This window comes from Acomys minous, assembly GCF_964271855.1.
Source record: "Acomys minous genome assembly, chromosome: 17".
Taxonomy (NCBI): Eukaryota; Metazoa; Chordata; class Mammalia; order Rodentia; family Muridae; genus Acomys; species Acomys minous.
Genome location: NC_140500.1, coordinates 19,639,036 through 19,658,014, shown reverse-complemented (window position 1 = coordinate 19,658,014; position 18,979 = coordinate 19,639,036). Strand labels below are relative to the sequence as shown.

The 18,979-nt window shown below is 42.3% G+C and overlaps 1 protein-coding gene across 3 annotated transcripts in view; it reads left to right on the top strand.

Annotated features, from left to right (window-relative positions):
• FERRY3 (FERRY endosomal RAB5 effector complex subunit 3) overlaps positions 1 to 18,979 on the top strand; it is a 35,541-nt gene that overhangs the window by 7,830 nt on the left and 8,732 nt on the right. For all 3 annotated transcript variants that reach the window (XM_084765585.1, XM_084765587.1, XM_084765586.1), the window contains exons 4-11: positions 19 to 200; positions 3,308 to 3,407; positions 3,507 to 3,628; positions 7,465 to 7,571; positions 7,875 to 8,072; positions 8,839 to 8,967; positions 11,796 to 11,870; positions 16,747 to 16,949. In XM_084765585.1, coding sequence (XP_084621711.1) covers positions 19 to 200; positions 3,308 to 3,407; positions 3,507 to 3,628; positions 7,465 to 7,571; positions 7,875 to 8,072; positions 8,839 to 8,967; positions 11,796 to 11,870; positions 16,747 to 16,949 — 1,116 coding nt within the window. The remainder of the gene's footprint in view (positions 1 to 18; positions 201 to 3,307; positions 3,408 to 3,506; positions 3,629 to 7,464; positions 7,572 to 7,874; positions 8,073 to 8,838; positions 8,968 to 11,795; positions 11,871 to 16,746; positions 16,950 to 18,979) is intronic.

The window sequence follows — 18,979 nt, the reverse complement described above, 5'->3', positions numbered from 1 at the left end:
ATGCGTGTCCTCTCGCAGACCACCTTAGAGCATGCGAGGCCTGAGGAGCCTAACTGGGATGAAGACTTTGCAGATGTGTACCATGACCTAATCCATTCGCCGGCCTCGGAAACTCTCCTGAATCTGGAACACAATTACTTTGTTAGCATCTCAGAACTGATTGGTGAAAGAGATGTGGAGCTGAAAAAGTTACGAGAGAGGTAGTACTCATTTCTTCTGTTATAAATTAACTGTTATGTTGTGAGATATGATACCCTGTAGGGCAGGCTGTTTGTACTTTTATAAAATTAAAACACCGCAGACTGTTTTGAATGAGCTGTCTCTTTGATCTTTACCTCAGCCCTACAATTAGTGTGTTCATTTTGCAAGTGAGAAAACCTTGGCTTACATAAATCCAGTAATTTATCCAAGGCCAAAGCTAGAATCTTATCCTAATGGATGTGACTTCAAAACTGTTACCCACTCCTCCTTGCTCTGCCCCTGCTCTGAGTGTCTTCTGCGTTGCTTTCCTCTAGCCCACAGTGGCTTTCAATAATCTTGTAAGCTTCTCACATTAGGAAGAAAATAGAAATATCCCTAGAATTGTCCCAAGAAAATTAATTGCATTTGGATTCCCTCTGTATAATCTACCTAAGCAGCATGCAAGCAGAGCTTTCTTGGCTACACTTCTCAGAGTAAGTAAACAATTGCCACCTTCTCTACTTAAAGTGGCTGTTCAGGCTACACCCTCCTGTTGACAACTGTGCTGGAAATCACAGTGACCTCCTTCTAGATAATCCATTTTGACCATTTAGCAGGTCATTTATTACTTCAAAGGTGTTTATTTAAGAGTATGAGTATATGTAACATCAAGATGAATTGTAATATCACTGGTGTATAGTGGTAGTTATTGCTAAGTATATAATATAGCAGCTACTTACATTGGTGCACTCAGTATTGTAAGTGGTCTAGAGATCATTTACAACATGCTGGAGGGTGCACGTAGGTTGTGTGTAAGAACTCTGCTTGGAACCAGTGGCCTGTGTGTCCCAAGGGCTAACTGTATGCTCAGTTCCCTTCTTGTCTCATGTGTGTCCCTGACTAGTGCTGTCACCCAGCCAAGGACTTCTTTCACTCCTGCCTGCTCCTCCCTGAAAAGTCCCTGTTTGAGCACCTATGGTTGGGCTGTTCTTTTTTCTAACTCAGAGGTTATTCCTGTTCTGTTTGTTTATTATTTTTTGAGACAGTTCCTATCTTACCAGAGACAATGAATTAACTTACCAATCGTTTACTCTTTCTGGAACTTGATGCTATTTTTTATTGTGAGGCAGTTGTGTTTTTTTAAGGAGAAATTACATCATTTTATCTCATGACATTAAGAGTTATTGTCATGCTTGGTATTCTGAGGCAGTCTATAGTTAGCATCTTATCTGAGATAGAATAGACTTCCCTTTGAACTTATTCTAGGCAATATCTCAAATCACTAACTGTATAATTAACTGTTAACAGTTTAGATACATTGAGGATGACATAAATGTTTATGAAATTTTATTTGTTGAATTCTTTTGTCCTTTTTTTTCTTATAAGAAATTTATTGCTTTTATGGAACCATATTCTAGATAGTTCTTTAAACTTTAGAAGGAATGGCAATAATACTTTTATCTACTAGAGGGGATACTTGTAAAATATTAATACAAATATGTATCTAAACTTTATGCAGACATGTTTGTTTCTCAATGAATCTCACATATAAGCACAATCGTCATTGGACACCTAGTACTTTCTGAATATTAACAACCAGCAGTGTGGTGCACATCTGTAATCCCAGTTCTCAAGAGGCAGAGGCCCGAGGCCAGCCAGGGTGACATAGTGAAACCCTATCTCAAGAAAGCAAACGAAACAAAAGGCTCATGGGATCATTTGCATTGTATATAGAGAAGTGGGAGCAAAATGACACTGAATATTTACTCCCAGATGTTGTACTGTTCATGTGTCTACATTGTGTATCACATCTATCTGTTGTACTTAATTGTTATGAGTAAGTATAAACTCAGTTTGAAGAACAATTTACTTAACCAGAATGACAGTAAAACTGTGTTCTATCCTGTTTAGTATATATTTTAAATTTTTATTTATGATTTACTTATTTGCATATGTATGTGTATGGAGTGTGTACATATTTATGTGGGTGTCTTCTTATGTGTAGGTAGGTGTAATATATGTGTCTATCTGTATGTATGTGAAGGCCAAGGTCAATATTGAGCGTCTTCCTCGGTCTCTGTTCACCATATTTCTTGAGACAAGGTCTCTCACTGAGCTTGGAGCTTATCTATTTGGCCAGGCTGTGTGACCAATGTGCTTCCTGGGATCTGCCTGTCTCTTCCTCCCCAGCACTAGGGGTACAAATGGGAGCCACCACTTTAAGCTGTTCTGTAAATACTAGTCACTCAACTGAGCTATCTCCCAATTCCTCAAAATATCTTAGAACAGATTTTCATGCATTTGTATTAAAAGATACTTTTTATTTGAGATTTTCATAAACTAATTTATTGGGGCAGCCAGAACAGACAATAAATTATAGAACTACAGCTCAGTTAAATTTTCTCAGAACAAGCTGACTCTGTAGCCACCATCCAATCCAGAAATAGATGTTTTCAGCAATACAGAAGCCTCCCTCATGCCCTCATAGTCACCACTTACTTTTACCCTGAGTAACCTCTGTCTATACTCCCAACACCACTGGTTACCTTCTCCTGCAGGGAAACCAATTCTGAACATTGTTTCTTTGGGTAAATGAAGACAGTAGCCCTAGGCTGCATCTTCAGGTTCTATTTTATATTGCTCCTTAGAAGTAATTGTGTGACTTAACAGTTTGTCTTTTCAAACCAAACTGGCAGTTTCTGGGTGCAGTGTAGACTAGCTTTCAGCATTGAGCTCATGTCAGTTCTCGTATGCTTGCATGGAAATCTGCTTAGGCCGGGATTCTAGAGAATTTTCCTTGAGGAACTCTGCAGATGAGAAGGGGTTAGACTATTGCAGTCATTGAAAGATTGCTTGGATGTTGACTGTCGTCACTTAGGCGTCAAGCTCAGAGTCACGATTTGGCCGCATATGTGATACGGTTGGCCCTGGAAGACAGAGCCATCCGTACTCACAGACTCATTTTCAAGACTCGGTGTATTGTCAATGTGTTGGAGCTTTAATTCTTAGATACATTATCCATCATATAATAAAATTATGTTTTCACTTTATTCAGTGAACTAAAGTGGCTGTATACTCTCAAAGTTTGATAAGTATCCTATTTCCTATTTGTCAATTTGTGTCTTAGACAAGGGATTGAAATGGAGAAAGTGATGCAGGAATTGGGGAAGTCACTCACAGATCAAGATGTGAATTCACTGGCTGCCCAGCACTTTGAATCCCAGCAAGTAAGTGAGATGAGATATTATAATTAATGGCTTTAGATATATGGGTTGTTTTTTTCTTGTGAAAAAAAAAATTGACCAGTTGGCATACTCTCTCCTTAGGACCTAGAGAATAAATGGTCAAATGAATTGAAACAATCTACAGCTATCCAGAAGCAGGAGTATCAGGAGTGGGTGATAAAACTCCATCAGGACCTCAAAAACCCCAACAACAGCTCCCTCAGGTACTGACCCCCAGCTGTTCCTATGTGTAGATGTCCATCCCTACCAGTATTTCTTCTAAAATTGAGGCCTTGTTGGTTGTATATGTTTGGCGATGAAAATCCAAGATTTTATACTTTTATTTTTTGAAACAAGGCTTTTTATGTAGCTCTGCTGACCTCAAACTTGGCATTTAGCCTAGGTTGGCCTTGACTTCGGGAAATCCTCCAGCCTCATATCCTACTTTTTTCTTTTGTTTCATTACATTGTATTCCAGTTGGCGTGACTAGATGAATGCCCAACACTCACTAAGCAGAAAGATAAAAGATCTCTAAGTACAGTAGCCCTCTTTCCATAGTATGCCACACATGTCGTAAGCATTGGTGTACAGCCCAGGCTGCCTCTGCATGAGCAATGTCTTTATGTAACGTCAGTCTCCACTAGTCTTACCTCAAGGATAAGAAATATGTCTGCTCACTCTTTTCTTTCAATCTTCGTTTGGAGGGGAGGGGGCTGTTAGTTTGTTTTGTACATCTCGACAACTGCTTCCCAAGCTTTCATTTGCTTCACTGTTTTCCCAAATTGCTCCTGTCTTCTAGAGACAACCCAGGAACTTTATTTCCCAGCCAGAATTTTGAGAGCAGTGGGGTTCCGGGGTCAGAGCGTGCTGTGCATTGGGCTTTCTGTGCATGAGTATATGTCGTCACATGTAGAGCACATGCCATGCTGTGGGCAGAGGTATCGAAAGCCACAGATTTAAGGAAGCTAAGAAGTTCTTGCTACAAAAGCCACCCATCCCTTTGCTGCTGTGCTTTCTGGCTCAGTGTGTAGGTTGACTCACTGCGTAATTCCTGGCCTCTAGCTGCTGTTTCTGAAATTGTTATACACCAGGGAAAATGCTTTTACTATTGCTATCTTTGGTAGGTGTTTCCATGAGCAACCAAAATTCTGTTTTTGACTCTTGGAACCCTAAGTTTATTGAGGGATAAATGATATGAAGTAAAGTCTGCCTATTGAGGGGGTGGTATCAGCTCAGGACCCCCAAGACCAACTTCTCAGCACAAAGAAGATTTATTTGCCCCAGAGGCACAAAGGTCAGGGAATAAGAGACAGCAGTAGGAGATAGAGGATGAGGGAGAGGGGGAGGGGAACAAGGAGGAGGGAAGGGTATTTGTCCGAGAGGAACAAGGGGCTGCCGCTGGATAGACAGGAGACAGACATGGCCCATAGACAAATGGCAGTTTTTAAAGATAAAAGGGAAAACCCCATGTTTGGATGAGGTATTTAATTTTAACTGGGCAAGTTAATTTGGTGAGCCAAAGGGGGCTTTTGATTGCTGGACTTCAATACTTTAATAACTGGACCTTGGTGGTCATCCTCAGGAAGAGGAAGTGGCCAAATAAGGGAGTAGACCTTAAGGGCTGGCTTTAGAAATGTACTCTAACGGTTTTTGCAAGGCCGAGGAAAAGGGCAAGCAAGGCCTACGAGCACCATGTTTGTCATACTTGGGCTGGCCAGAGTCCCTTCATTCCACCTTTTGTTTTACTATTGGGTCACTGGGTGTTGGGTAAGTGGGCATCCTTTCTGGCTGCTTCCTGCTGACATGGGGCATTGTTGTCAGGGGACCCTGGCTAGAGTTTCTTCACCTATTTTAATGAAACACAGATTAAGGAAGTGTGACCATCATAAAACTGTCACCACAGTCAAGACATGGCATTTCTCTTTGCTCTTCATATTCAGCACTCTACCCTCTTGCCATCCCTGTCAACCTCTCTGAGAGTGGCAGCTGTGCTTCAGCCTCCACCAGCACTTTCAGTGCTCTTAAGCCATTCTGATGGCTGTAACCTCTCATTCCAAATTCACTTTATGTTTCTCTGATGGCTAATGTGATAATTTTATATCTGTATCTCTTCTTTATATAAAAATTATGGATGTTTGTGTATGTGTGTTTATGGGCATTTAAACTCTGGATGCATGTTTATCATCAGATAAATAGTTTGTAGTGTTTTGTAGATACTTGCTCCTGGCCTGTGTCTTATTTTTTCATTTTCCTACTCACATATTTTAAAAGCAGACTTTGTCATTTACATAGACCAGCCTGTCCTTGAGCTAGCAGCAATCTTCCTTCCTGTGCCTTCTCTGTGCTGAAATTATGGGTGTGTGCTGCCATAGCCAACTATCCCTCCTCCTGCCTCATATTGAAGGGACAGAGTTGGGAGGCTTTGGCTGGGGGTGGCAGCACAAGCCTTTCATCCCGGAACTTGAGCAGAGACAAGTTGACCTCTGAGTTTGAGGCCAGTCTGCTCTATATAGTGAGCTGCTACACAGTAAGAGCCTGTCAAAGGGAGCGATACTATCCAGATAGCGATTACGCACAGAAGTTACAGGCCATCACTGTCAAGGTTGTTCACATCTTGTCAGAAGGCAACAGGTCTGTCCTCTAACCCTCAGTGCCCAATAGGCTCCACTTTCTGTGGTAGCAGCAGATGTTGCTCTACCTGGGTGGAACTTGGAGCTTGGTACCCGTGGCATCCGCAGTCTTTGCACACCTTGCCGTGGAGTGGGTTGCTAGGCTGTTGCTTTTCTTCCAGCGATGGGATCTTGGGTCTTTGTCACTTACTATGGGCCAAGCCATTTACCACTGAGCTACACTCCCAGCCCTTGTCTACCAGTTGTCTAGCTCTGCTGCTGCCTGTCAGTCCAGCTCCAGTCTGGAGCAAGCCTTGGGTCAGTCATGCAGAGAGGCTTCCCTCATCTGCTGTTCCCGTGTTTCCATGGACACAGTGAAGGCTGACGGGAGAGTTCAGGTGGCCAGTCTGTGCTCCTAGAGGTTCTAAAGTGACTTGCTACCCTGCCCATGACTTTCTGAACTCTGCTGATTTTCAGCTGATTTCCATTGATTTCCTGGTTTGACAACATCCTTTGTCAAGCGTGCACTGACGAAAGCAGGCTGTCCTCATGTCCTAGCCCTCTTTGGAGGAGCGCGCCACCCTTTGCCATTCTTATTCCTTCATTGCCTTGCGCCGTGGATTTGAATTGAGCAATTATGTGGTCATAGCTTCTCTGAGGCAACTTTCTCAGTTTTGAGGACAGCAAAGAGAGAGCTTGTCTACTGAGAGGAGAGTGCTGGTGGAAATGCAGCCAGACAAGGTAGTGCCAACGTGAACCTCACAGTTTTATTCTTTTTCTGACCTTTTAATTTTCAAAAATTAAAATTTCTTTGATTATTACTATAATCATCATCATTGTCATCATCATCATTGTGTGTGTGTGTGTGCGACGTGTATGTGAGCAAGCATCTGGAAAGTAGAGGACAACTTTCAGAAGTCAGTTTCTCCTTCCACAATGAGTCTGGACATTGAACTTAATGTTGTCAGGCTTGTGAAGCAAGGGCTTTTACCTGCTGAGCCATTTCAGTAGCCTAACTTTTTAATTTTTAGTCTTCATTGCTGTCACCGCATCTACTTTATAGTTTTGTTTAGCCCTGTCATGAGAAGTTTAAAATATGTCCAATATGGCTTTTTAAAGATAATACATATTAGTTTATCAGCCAATCCCTGAATCGCTTTAAGCCACTAGGAAATATTAAGTGGCAATGTGTTAGCTGATATTGTAATGATTGAAAAGAATAATCCGCATTGCTTACTGGGAGGAAGTGGAAGGACAAGTGGGGCCTTTAAACCTGTTGCTTCTTATGGTTTTACTTGTCACCATGGATTAAGGATGAGTTTCGGAATAAATTAAGCTCTGCTGTCAGCTGTTCAGTTCTCTCCCATTTCATGGTGAACTTATTTTCCTCTAAGAAAAAAATTCTGGTGAATATGCAGTGAGAGCCTAACAATTACTGTCTTAATTTCAGTGAGGAAATTAAAGTTCAGCCGAGTCAGTTCCGAGAATCTGCAGAGGCCATTGGAAGGATTTACGAGGAGCAGCGGAAGCTGGAGGAGAGCTTCACCATTCACTTGGGTATGGAAGCTCTTTTAACTGCCGCCAGGAGCGGCTGGACTCTTCCTCAGGAGTACAAACGCCTGCTGTGAGGAGGGGCACGTAAGATCCCTCTCATGAAGGCCTGTGTACCATGTGTCCTGTGTTTTAGCTTTTCTATTTGCAGATAAATTCTGATAGCTATTAAGATGGGAAGCCGAAGAGCCCACTTCTAGTTATTATTCGGAACACGCCTTTACCTAGAGTCCTGCCATGGAAGTTTGCATCTGCTGCAGGATTTCTGTCACTGCCTCAGTGTCTCTCTGTTATGCTGTCCACCCCTAGGAGCCCAGCTGAAGACCATGCACAATCTGCGATTGCTAAGAGCAGACATGCTGGACTTCTGTAAGCATAAAAGAACTCATGGGAGCGGTGTGAAACTGCACCGGCTACAGACAGCATTGTCGCTTTACTCCACATCACTCTGCGGCCTAGTCTTACTAGTAGATAACCGAATTAATTCATACAGTGGCATCAAAAGAGGTAAGTAGACACCAAGCATATTCCTTGACTTTCTCTCAGTAACACCATTCCTGTAGAGGAGTCTCACACTGTAGCCCATGCTGATCTTGAACTCAAAGCAGTCCTGCCTCTGCTTCCGGAGTGCTGGAATGACAGACATGAGCCACTATACCAGCTTCCAGATGAAACCATTTTCATAAAGGAATTATGAGAAACTCAGCAGTATGTCAGTACATCACAAACATGACAAGTCCTGGCCATGCCAAGTAAGAGGACAGGCAAAGAAACGGTGCAGCCCCAGCTACCTTAACATTCATAAGGAGCTCAGGGATATCTGGTTCTTCCTAAGGTGCCATGCATAATACTCGTATAGAAGAAGACTCTTGTTTCAGGCTGAAGTAAAAAATAATAATCCAGCTATAAGTGCATTTTCATTTTAGAATCATGTTCTGCCGAGTGATCTCCCATTCCTTCCAAGTTAAAAAAAAAACAAAAACAAAACAGCTTTTTTATAATTGGTAGATATTGGGGATATATTACAATCAAAGTGTCTGTTATTTAAAGAAGACATGGAGTTGTATTAGAATGTTCTTGGATGGTGATTGTTTACTCCTGAGAGTGAAATGTCGGTATTGCTGTACCCTAACTTAATGCATAGTTCTTATGAACAAGAAGAAATCATGTTTACATACGTCATTCTGTCTCTTAGATCTCATTTCCAATAAGCCATTGGTAGAGTATTTGATGGTTCACATTTAGAAGCTTGTTGATACTTTGGATCCCTTAGATTTTGCCACGGTTTGCCAAGAATGCACAGACTTCCACTTCCCACGGATTGAAGAGCAACTGGAGGTTGTCCAGCAGGTGGCACTGTACGCAAGAACCCAGCGCAGGAGCAAGTGCAAGGAGGCTCGTGGTCAGTAAAACAGCATCCCTAAAGCTAGCATGCTTACTCTAGCCCCCAGCCATACTGCTGGCCTGGAGGTGAGCACTAAAGCACGTAGAAGTTGTGTAGTAGTGCATTACAGGGTACCTGGTAGTAGTCAGTCCGCTATTAGCAGGTATTTATCTTCATTATTTAATTGTAAGTAGCAGTGCATACATAACATTGTGCATCAATCATGGTGCACGTGTATAAGAAGTAAGTATGTCTGTGGTCAGTGGCACATATGCTCCATTTAATATTTACAATGTGTCTCTGCTGTAGCAGAGTGTATTACATTCAGAGCCAAGCCAAGGAGCAGGAAGTCAGTATGGAGGTAATCCTAGCAAAGGACTTTATAGAATATTTCAGTGTGACTGACCTCTTACTCAGGTATCCTCTTCCTCCACCTCACTCAAGCTAGTGATGATATAATCAGAAATATTTTTCACATATTTTTTAAATTATAATAAATTTAATTAAAATATAATCATATAACTTTCCCCTTCTCTTTCCTCCCTCCAGCTCCTTCCATGACTATTTTAATATCATTAGTATTAAAGGTTGAGATCATGACACATATGAGAGAAGGAGGAGGATTTGAAGTCTGTTTGTGAGAGATAGCATGCAGTACATGGCAGAACGTTTTTAAAGCACCTGTAGTGAAGGCATGTGTGTGGCATGGCATGTTGTTCCGGCTAGAGCAACTCCACTGTGATCTAAATGAAGCAGTCGGATAAGTCACTGTAGAAGAGACAACTTTCCTTTTTTGTTTATTTAGAGATGAGGTCTTAGTTTGTCCCCAGCTTTCCCAGAACTCACTGTGTAGCCCAGGCTAACCTTGAACTTGTGATCTTCCTCCTTCAGCCTCTTAAAGGCACTTGTATGTTATAGAAAAGTCTTGGGAAAACACTTTCTGAGTTTTCTTTTTCTTCTCATGACTACATATTTATCATGTTTGCATCCTGATGTACAAATACTTGTTTATTCTAAGGTGTTTTGTTTATTTTTTTTACTGTGGTTGTTATATTTCTACAGTTCTGATATGTGGACATTATGTTTTTTAATGACTATCACCTCTTTATGTTCCTAAGCAAGGTGTTACTCATTAAACACGGACAAAGGGCGACTGTGAGCTGTTCTCACTTGTTTCTCTTCTTTCGTTTACCTTGAGACAGTATTTAAAACATTTCTCCCTTCTCTTCCCTTCCCTTCCCTTCCTCCAAATCCTCCCGTCTACCTTTCCCCACTCTCCTTTAAATCCATGGTCTCCATAAGTTGTTATTGCACGCATATATTGCATTTGTATATACATATATATTTCCAAATATAACTTGTTGAGGCCATGTAATGTTACTTGTGTGGATGTTTTCAGGGCTGACTGGCACTCGACAACCAGTTGGTGTGCAATGCACTGGGTCTTGTTTCTTTGATGGGGACTGTTTGTTCATTTCCTGTGTAGCCAGAATTGGGGGAGTTGTTCCTTGCAGTCTGTGCTGTAACCCACTGCTTATCCAATGCATGTCAACAGCCAGGCTCTGTTCTGTTACACAAAATGAGCACACAAACAGTTCCGAGCCTTCTATCTATGATTCTCTACTAGTTCATAAAATGTGTGTGCTTATGTGATGTAGTAAAGTACATCAACTTGTCAGCATTCAGATACTATATTAGAGTTAATGTTTTGGTGTATACTGTTCAGTAATTTAAAGGTCTGACTGTTTTCTAATATGGCATGCCATTTCAAAATAGATTCCAAAACAGTTTTTTATTCATCTGGAGTAAATAAATAGCCCCTAGAAGATAGCTACTTTGAAAGGTAGTACTCATTTTGTATTTGTGACAAGAGAATTCTTATAAAATCCAGATGTATTTTCTATTAAGATATGTACATTCACATAAATAATGTGTTCAGCCTTAATAATGTATGTTAATTAAAATGCCTCTCATTACCCAACATTTATCCTTCTAAGAAAAAAATCATGCTTCAAAAACCAAAAAATCTAGGTAGAGACAGGCAGATCACTGTGAGTTTAAGGTCAGCCTGGTCTACAAAGAGAGTCCAAGGAAAGCCAGAGCTGTTACACTGAGAAATCCTGTCTTGAAAAACCAAAAACAACAACCACAAAAACCATTGGCTGAAAAAGTTCTGCTTGAAACAGTATCACCCATCTGCTGAAATCAGTTGTATATAGTGTCAGATGAAGCAGTGAATTTGAAGAATGTGCTGAATATAAAATGAGCCTTGGTGTTGCTAGCTGTCTGTGTAGTCCAGAGCAGGTTATATCAACAACAGTGAGTCAGAGGCTAAAAATAAAGATGGCCACACCACAGCTATCTAATGAAGTTATTTTATGTGCAGCTAACTTAGTGCCCTGACCTCTCAGAAGAAAACTAGAGTGTTGGCAACTCCACTGTGGTCGAACCATGTGGGGTCGAGGCTGGCCCCACCTCTTCCCTGTGCACCCCTACTTAGGGAACAACTTACCGAAGCCTTTCTTCTCTTGTATATGAAACTAAGAGATGTAGCTAAATTCTAGTGCACATACTTAGTGTTTGCAAGTCCCCGAGTCCACTTCCAGGTAAGAAAAAAGAATATGAGGGGAGAAGAGAGCAGAGGAGGGGAGAAGAGAGCAGAGGAGGGGAGTAGGCCAGGTCATGGAGCTCAGGAATTGTGGCTTGCATGTGAAGCCTGGAGCAGAATGCCAGGAACAGCGAGACATATACCACACTTTTGTTATTGTGATTGTTTTAGAAGAGTAGGGGTAATATAAGTTCATACATGGCAATATTTCTTCATGTCATATTTTCTTTATGAATAGATTCTGGAAACCAAAATGGAGGAAGTGATGATAAATCTAAGAACACTGAGAGAAATTTTTTAAATATTTTACCTGGTAAGTATTGTTTTGTTCTAAATTGCAGCTTTCTTATACTCACACACATTAAAATAGTAGATTTGAAACATGCATTTTTATTATATTCATGTCTAAAATGTTTTCCCAGATGTCCCATTGAAACAGCACTTGTATCTGTGTAACAAATGGTCACAGACCTTTAATGCAAGGCCTCATCTTTATACTGGAAATGACTTCTCGATCCATGTAGAAAACCCACAAAGTCACATAAAAGTTTCATGATTATGTTTCTAATCATCTCCTAGTCACAGATTCTTAGTTACTTAGGAATGAACAAAGAGGCGATTTTACTCTAAAATATAAGCAGTAGTGCACAGAGATGAAGGTGGTTGAACTTGTAGCAGGGCCATTGATGTAGACGTCTGTTCACATCTCTCCTCACACCTTTCTGCCTCTGTGTCTTCCCACGCTGTTTTATTGAACACGCTTAACAGCTGGAGCGCAAGCTCTCAGTCCTCCGTCTGGCTGAATTCACTTGCTGGTTCTTATGGCCATTCCCATGCCCAGGCACCACATGGGAGCCCTGACTGTGCTTTGTAAAGTGAACTCTTAAACATAATGGTAGGTTTTATAGTCTCAAAAATAGCCCTTCCTTGATAGCTTCCTAGTCTCTTTTAGGTAGTTCCTCACATTTCCTTCCTCAGATCTTGAACATGCAGGCCATGTCACTAATTTAAGGAAAAGCCATTCCCATTTCTGTATTCATCTTAGAAGGCATAGCCCATCCGATTGTGGTCGTCAGCCTCCATGTTTCCTCCCACCTTCGCATCTCCTGCCCTCGTGGATAATGTTAGAATCACCACAGCCATTTCCTCCCCATGTGGACCAGGAGCCCATTTATCTATTGTTCTCTGTGGACCCGAGCCACCACACTGTGGCTTCTGAGGCGTGTGCTGGCTGTTACTGCTTTGGAAGTGCCTACATCTTGTTATTGTTCTATTTATTTCCTTCCTTTTAAAAAGCCTATGAGTTAGTGTCTTTACCACTGAACAAGGAATGATATGCCTTAAGTCTGAGTTAGGAAAGAGATATTAAACTGTCTGTTATATTGACAGCGTCTGAATTTCCATAGCCAACATAGTAACTATAATGACGGGAGGTGAAAAATATCTCCATTTTTTAATTAAAAATGTTTTTTCATACAGTATGTTTTTATCCTATTTCTTTCCCCTTAACCCAGGAATAGTTGTTGCTTTATTATGCTCTAGGTACTTAACAATTAGGTCATCCGGTTCTCACAGGAACCTCGTAGAAAAGCAGTTAGGCCTGACTCCCACGTTTCCTGCACAAGGTGCCGGCTGAGAAAGTTGAAGTGAGCTCGCAGCCTCACCTACAGTGCTGGAGAGAGCAGCAGGTCTGCTTCACTTCCAACCCCGACCCTTCTCCACGGTAGCTTAGTAACTTGTTACTACTGCCAGCACCTGAATTGGCCCCCATTTTATTAATGGGTAAAGTGAGACCAAGAGGCAAGTCATTTGAGGACGGACAAAGCCGTGCCAGCTTGGGGATTAGGAGCACCTGACTGGCTCACTAAGTCGTCCTCCCTCAGTGCTGGCCGCAGCCCAAGCCCAGTGCTGGGAGTCCCTCCGCTGGGCATCTGCAGGCAGTTAGGACGCCCTGAGGATCCCTGCCTCGTACGGTCTGCTCCATTCTGACGAGCAGCCTGCGTCTCTCGTTGCCATCCCACCACACGGGTTCCTTTTCACTTTCTCTTTGGCCAGCTTATTTCAAGCTCTGTCCCTGGCCTTTGTTTGTGTTCCTCTAGTTTGTTAGCTGGTTTGTGTCTAGAGGGAAGTCTTTGCCACATCCTGTGAGAGGCATCTTTAAGTACAGCTCATACACACTGGTAACAAAAGATGCTAAAGTGCAGAAGCCTACTAAGTGCTTTATATTTATTTAGATATTTGTCTGCATTCTGTCTGTGTTCATGTGTGTGTACATGCCACGGTGCCACATGGAAAGGCCAGAGGATTTTTGTGGTTGTTAGTTTTCTCCTTCTACCACGTGGATCCTGGGGACCAAACATGTCATCAGTGTTGGCAGTAAATGCCTTTATCCACTGAGACACTCACCTGGCCAAAGTACTTTTATATTTTCCCAAAAAACATTTGCTATCTCATACAAATATTGAAAAGTAGTACATCTGGCTTCCCTTCTTGTATTCTTGATTTCTTTTTAGTTTTTTTTAATAAAATATTTTTATTGACTATTTGGAAGTTTCACATAATGCACCCATCACATTCACTTTCCAGTCCTCCCAGGTCCAACCTGACTCTTGTGACCTCCCCCAAAACAAGAGGAAGAAAAAAGAAGAGAAAAATGTTACCAAGTCCAAATTTTATTGCCCATATACACTGGAGCATAGTCAAACTCCCAATGGCCCAGCCCCTTAATGAAAACTGAGTCCCTCCCCACCCCCAGAAGCCATCAACTGTGAACAGCTACACTTCAGCGTCCTTATCACAATTTTTAGAGTTCCCCTCCATGGCTTCCTGTCTAGACTGTTTGTTTGTTTGTGGGAGCTGTCACTGAAGCCCTTTCATGTCTCTCATTCTCAACTGTGAGTCTGCAGTCATTGACACTACTGCAAAAGAAGCTTCCTTGCCCTTTACAGTCAGTGGCAGCATGGTTCATGGATTCCACCTGGGTTCTGTCTACAGCATGGGCCACGGCCATCACATGGCCTCAGGTGGCAGCACAGAGCATTGGCATTCCACAGAACGTGGGCATTCCCATGGCCTTTAGTGGTAACATGGGCCACAGACATCAACACGGCCTCCAAGCACAGCAGGGCCACAGACATCACATGACCCTTGGGGGCAGCATGGACCATAGACATTAACATTGGCCTCAGGTGGGCAGCCCAGACCACTGATTTTAATAAACCAAATACCATCAGTGTTTATAAAAGGAAAATGAATGTTAAGACTTGAAGTGGCTAATAAGTAGCCAGATAGATGAACTTATTTTGTAATATTAAGCCACTGAGTTGTAACTTTTAAGGTAAATTTCATCTATATAAGCAAGGCAATATATAACTTGTTTTAACTGTTTTTCATAATTGAATTTTTACACCCCTGCAAAATTTCAATGAAAAGGCAAGTAAAACATTCAGATATGAGTTTATACTTTAAAAAAGTCTACCAATTGCACAATGACTACTATTACACTGCAGTCTAGCGTATTAGTACAGAGTATACATCTCTTAAATACTTCAGGCCATGCTTCTATACACATGAGCAACTTCCGATGGGAGTTCATCTATGGTCTGTTCTTGATGAAGACAATACTAGACATGTGTTACCTAATGTCTGGATGTGACAAAGCCAGCAAGATATTTCTCCTTTACCTGAATTGTCAGGTCAACAACTCTAAGGCAGTGGCAGTCACAGTACAGTAGGATATTTCCCAAGGTGAAGTCACATACTGCAAGGTAGACTATCTTCGCATGTGAATTAACATCCCTGTCTATGGGTGTGTCCATCTGCTCAAGTGGTCATGTAGTCCAGCTGTCAGTAACATTGCTTTTCCTTCTGTGGTACTCCAGTGAATACCCCATATGGAATTGTTTGACCAGATGGGTTGCTGTAGATGGCAGTACCGTAAGGCATGGGCCATTCTTGCTTTGAAGAACTATACAGTCTGTCATTTGCCTAGAGCTCCCTGTGTGTTCCCTTCATCAGTCCAGGGACTTCTCCAGCAGGCTCAACTTCATAGCCATGCCACTGTTCCACACTGGCTCTTGGGAGGGGCCTAGTAAGAATGTTTAAATACAAATATATTAGATTTAAAAAATAAATCTCCAGTATAATTAGAGGCAAGGATGAATGAAATTGAAGGTAAGGGCTAATTGTAGAAGCTTTACCATAAACTTCTGGGAGGGCAGATCACTCATTCATGCATTCAACAAATCTCTATTGAGAATTTTCTGTGTGCTAGAGATGGATTATTAGAGTTAGAAAAAGCTCTCATTAGCCACAAACCATAAACATTACTCCCTTTAGCATAATTTATGTAAATGACAGGGTGTCATTGTTAAGGAGAAAATAAAACAGAATGGAAATAAGAAGTGTGTGACAGGTGGAGGAGCCCTGTATCAGGATGGCCGAGGAAGGCTTTTCTAAGGGGTGAAATTTGGTCTGAGATGTGACTGATGGAGTCACATCTTGGAGAGCTTGGAGCAAAGCCTTGTAGGCATCAGCCTGAATTGGCAAAAAGTCTCCGTGGGTTTGAAGAGCTGGTCAAAGAGGAGAGGTGAGGCAAGGGCGCTGCAGGAACAGGCCTTGTCTGAGCTGGGAAGGCCGGTAGGCCATCATAAAGAGCTGGCTTTTTTTACCTGCTGAATGTGCTTGAGTGAGAGGGTGATACACGGTGTGTTTGAGTCATCTGGGTCCGTGAAGAAGTAGGTTTACAGTCATGCAGGAATAAGAGCAAAGAGCTCAGGGGGGGGGGGTTAGATAATTAAGAAGGGGGTTGAGTGCAATTTCTGTATTTCTGATCTCAGAAACTGATAAGCAGAGATTGGCCAATTGGCTGAGATGTGAGAGCAAACAGGATGCAGGAAGGCAACTTTTGGACACATAAAATTTCACATTTTAAGCATTTATGTTGAATAGAGATTATAAACTCTCATTTATCTATAATCCAGGGGTCACCTCATGTCACTTTGTAACTCTCTTGACAAACTAGCTATTATCTCTTATTTTAATTGCTTTTCTTTGAGAATGAGGAGCCATGATCACAGTTGCTTCTTGAGATGAAGTCAACACACTGGCTTCCCCCATGGCTACTTATAAAGCTTCGGGTGAGCGTGACTCGAGTTTTTGAAAATCATGGCTGCATTTGTTGTTCACAGGAGAATTTTATATTACACGTCATTCTAATCTCTCGGAAATCCACGTGGCTTTCCATCTCTGTGTGGATGACAACGTGAAATCGGGAAATATCACTGCTCGGGATCCTGCTATCATGGGACTCCGAAATATCCTCAAGGTTTGCTGTACCCATGACATCACAACGATAAGCATCCCTCTCCTGCTGGTGCATGACATGTCAGAGGTAGGCAGAGATCCCTGGCCGTTAGTGAACGTGGTGCATGGCAACACTGCTAACAAGTACATTTCAGAGGGTGACTTTCTTATTTGTTTGTTTTTGTTTTTGTTTTGTTTCTGTTTTTCAAGACAAGGTGTAGTCTAGGCTGTTCTAGACTCTCTGTAGACCAGGCTGGCCTCGAACTCACAATGATCTACCTGCCTCTGCCTCCCTGAGTCCTGGCATTCAAGGCACGTGCCATCACGCCAGCTGTGACTTTTAACTGGTGGACTTTTGTATCTCCTGTTGGGTCAGTTGAATTGAGTGACATATGATATGTTGAGTAATGCTCAGAAAAGAATAGTGTTGCTTGATATCAGTAAAGAAGGAATTCTAGAGAATCTTTTACTTTGCATAAGAAATGTGCCTCCCTGCCTCTTGCCTCCCCACCCTTCCCCTCCATGCCCTCTTCCTTCTCTGGTTTTACTTTAAGAACCAGTTCGTTTACCTTCACATCTACACTTGGCTTTGGCCAGTGCTAAGATAGGTTTGCATTTTCTGAATATGCACCAGTAGGCAATAGACAGGCACTCTAGATGGCAAGAAGAAGCCAGCTTCGCCTTAGCACCTTCTCAAGGATGTCTTGTTGATGTACAGTTAAGATGTGGCACAATCATTCACCTACTGTGGCTGCTTCCCTTCTGCTGGCTTTCCTCACTCCTGTGAAAACTAAGTATAGGGAATAAGTTGTAAAAATTAAACAAAGGCTAAAATTCAACTTCAGTAAGCTAAAGGGACAAATGAGCTGCAATCCAGTATGGGCAAATAAATCCCTTTGGGGGACTTCCTCTCATAAGTAAATAAGCCCTTCCACAAAACAAGCAGATACAGAGTTGCCGGTCAGCCTCTCAGCGTGGGCACTGTTTTGTCTTATTTGGGGGAGGGGTGAAGGAAGTGTGGGTATTTATATATTTTCATTCCTTTGTTTATTTGAGACAAGGCTCTGTAGCCTTGGCTGGCCTGGTACTCATTATGTAGCCCAGGCTGACCTCAAACTCATGACAAGGCCTAGAACCTCTGCCTCTGCTTCCAGAGTGCCAAGATCACACATGTGAACCACTATCCTGGCCAGAGGCGTTTATAAAAAGTTGTTGTCAGCTCTGCAGATCGAATGCTTGGAAGGAAGCTTGCCATTGATGACTGTCCTAGCTAGGGTTACCGTTGCTGTGACAAAACACCAGGCCCAATGCATCGTGGAGAGGAAAGGGTTTGAGGAAAGGGTTTATGTGGCTTACACTTCCACAGCCCTGTTCACCATTGAAGGAAGACAGGAAAGGAGGCAGAAACTTGGAGGCAGGAGCTGATGCAGAGGTCATGGAGGGGTGATGCTTACTAGCCGACTCCCCCTGGCTTACTCAGCCTGCTCTCTTACAGAACCCAGAACCACGGGCCCAGGGGTTGTACTACCCACAATGGGCTGGGCCCTCCCCCATCAATCATGAATTAAGAAAATTCGCTACAGGCTTGAGTATAGCAAGACCTTATGGAGGCAATGTCTAAATTGAAGTTCCCTCTACTCAGATGAATTTAGCTTGTGTCAAGTTGACATAAAATCATCCCTCACCAAAAGTTACTACCAAAATAAAAATGTGCTTAAATGCTGTATTATAGAAGAGAGTATAAAGAACTAAGCCTCCCCACCCCCAGCACTAAGCGTATTACAAAGGGCTCACTTTACTCTTGTACTCATTCCATTTAAGTGGGGGTGCTAGGTGATTTCCAGCTCACACTCCAGTCTGGGGTCTTCGCTCAGAGAGCACATTACTGTTTAAGTCAAGAGGATTGTGTTAGCACCTTGTGGGGGCAGCCCCACACTTGCCTGTTTCTCACTCACTCACTCCTCCAGCTCCACTCTCTCCATCAGGAGAGGCGGACAACGCTTTGTAAACTTTCAGTTCTGTGGCAAATGTTTCAGTGGTCCTCACTAACTAGTCATCTATAAAAGGGTCTCTAGGGAGTGACAACTGTGATGAGTTTCTGCCACAAGGAAACATCCA